This window comes from Priapulus caudatus, unplaced genomic scaffold (assembly GCF_000485595.1).
Source record: "Priapulus caudatus unplaced genomic scaffold, Priapulus_caudatus-5.0.1 Scaffold65, whole genome shotgun sequence".
Lineage (NCBI taxonomy): Eukaryota > Metazoa > Priapulida > Priapulimorpha > Priapulimorphida > Priapulidae > Priapulus > Priapulus caudatus.
Window position 1 is genome coordinate 262,736 of NW_014577126.1, and position 2,093 is coordinate 264,828.

A 2,093-nucleotide genomic window follows, 5' to 3' on the forward strand; every position below is an offset into this window, starting at 1 on the left:
GGGGAGGGGTGTGGGGGGAGGGGTGTAGGGATGTGCAAAAGAGACCAGCAGCTGAGCCAGACTCTGATGGGTCTGACCCCACATGTGTCAAAAATTGATTCTGATTCATCAGAAGGTTCAGATGACAGTCACACTGACATTGAATGATTGAAGGACAGTTTTGATTAACATCTTAATGACATGAGTTCTGGTACTTAATAAAGATACTGGCAGAGGATTTGAAAGCTTTTTAATATTTGGAAAATTATTTAACTCAGTCAGGGTTTTGTTCTTTCTTTGTTGTTGTCGTAATATAGTTATGTTATTGCGATTATTTGCCAAAACACATTACCCATAGTTAGGATACAAATAAATTATTTAATAAATGTAGCAACCGGGCCACCGGAAAATCCATTTGGCCACCTGAATCTCATACTCAAGTGGCCCGGCCGGCCACCTGAAAAAAAAGTTAAGGGCAAGCCCTGTTTATACCCCATTAATAATTTTACGAGATATAATGTACAGTATTTGGAAGACAACAGTAGAATGCTTGCATATATTTGGCAAAGAAAAATCATTTAAAAACACAAAGCATTTGAGAAGAAAATCTAATCTAATATGAATATCAACTGCAAAGAAAAATGGTTGCAAAATGTCTTTGAAAGGGGAAATAATATAAGAATCCAACCTGCATGCCTGCTGTTGTTCGCTCCAGTCGGCTTGATGTAACCTGAGGTCCTCTATGACTCTTGACCGTAGAACAGAGTAACTCTCACTGATCTTCTTTTTCAGCTCCTCTGAAATAACAACACAATGTGGAACCATATAGTAATGTGGTGGGTTTGCAAATGCATGCTTTCACAGTGAAGCTAATATGTTGTAACCATCTGAAGTGTTAGGCTATCAAAATCGAGTTTACAAATGTTTCGCAGTGACTGTGCTATTTGATTTTAGTGTTTCAAGGTTTTTGGAGTAGATTATGGGACAATAAATTCAAACTGCATTAGCTGTCATTTCTTACCAGAGCAGGATATTGTAGTTCTAGACTTGTAATTGCCCATATCGACCTGCTCTAACTCCTGTCATGATATAATTATGTACATGTGCATCACACGTCCATGTTATATCACCAGCATGATGATGAATGAAGTATATACATCTCCGCACATAGCTTGGGCAGTCCTACATCTTCATGATGGGACTGGTAGAAATTCTCACACCTGTCATACACCAGCACAGAATATTAAGCCAGAGTGAAATAGATAGAATTATTTGAGGAACAATGGTCCTATGTCATTACTTAGGAATTCAATAACATAATACATTCATATATAATCAATAATATACACAGCCACATGTCCACATTGGTTACCAACGATTACATTGCAGTGAAAAGATAGGTACTAAGGAGTCCGTAGGACCTAGTAAACAGGTTCGAATATGGGTGGATAGTTGATTTAATACGAGTCAGTATTACTAGCCATTCACTATGGGTGCATGGGTTCACTTCAAGATGAAGTCCAACAAGTTTGGTGCATAGGCACTTATGCTGTTTTTATTATAACATGATGGTAAAAAAATACAAATTGCATTTCTACCAAAGTTATGTTTGTGCACTCTGTATAACCTAATAACTCCACGTAAATGCTGTTCAAATGCTCCTCTGTGATGCACAATCTTACCGCACACACTTTGCACAAACTCACAGAAAGACAGATAGGTGCATGGAAAGGGTGAATGTCAAATTCACACAACACTCGCTGCATTCCACAATAGACTAACAATTAATATTGTTAGACCATGAAGCCACTGATCTCTATATACTAACTGGACACTCAGTTCTTAGCTGTCATTCAGTGAAGCCACCAGAAGTATACCACCACTCCCATGAGTATCATAGAATAATTATAGAATAGGCTAAGATGAGTTTTCATGTGACTCATGATGTCACCTACAAAACCTCTATATATACAGACTATCTTTTTCTCTCTATATCTCTCTCTCCCTATCTCTCACTCTCTCGCTCTATCTCTCTCTCTCTCTCTCTCTCTCTCTCTCTCTCTCTCTCTCTCTCTCTCTCTCTCTCTCTCTCTCTCTCTCTCTCTCTCTCTCTC

General features: G+C 38.4%; 1 protein-coding gene across 4 annotated transcripts in view; it reads right to left on the reverse strand.

Moving 5' to 3' along the window:
* Positions 1-2,093, reverse strand: part of LOC106821250 (serine/threonine-protein kinase TNNI3K-like) — a 25,536-nt gene that overhangs the window by 19,844 nt on the left and 3,599 nt on the right. For 3 of the 4 annotated variants that reach the window (XM_014825971.1, XM_014825969.1, XM_014825970.1), the window contains exons 2-3: positions 1,001-1,199; positions 668-776 (exon numbers count right to left, since the gene is read on the reverse strand). In XM_014825971.1, the coding sequence (XP_014681457.1) occupies positions 668-776; positions 1,001-1,040 (149 nt within the window). In that variant the 5' untranslated portion in view covers positions 1,041-1,199. Of the gene's footprint in view, positions 1-667; positions 777-1,000; positions 1,200-2,093 lie in introns of those variants that run through there. The other variant, XM_014825972.1, reaches the window with a different exon arrangement.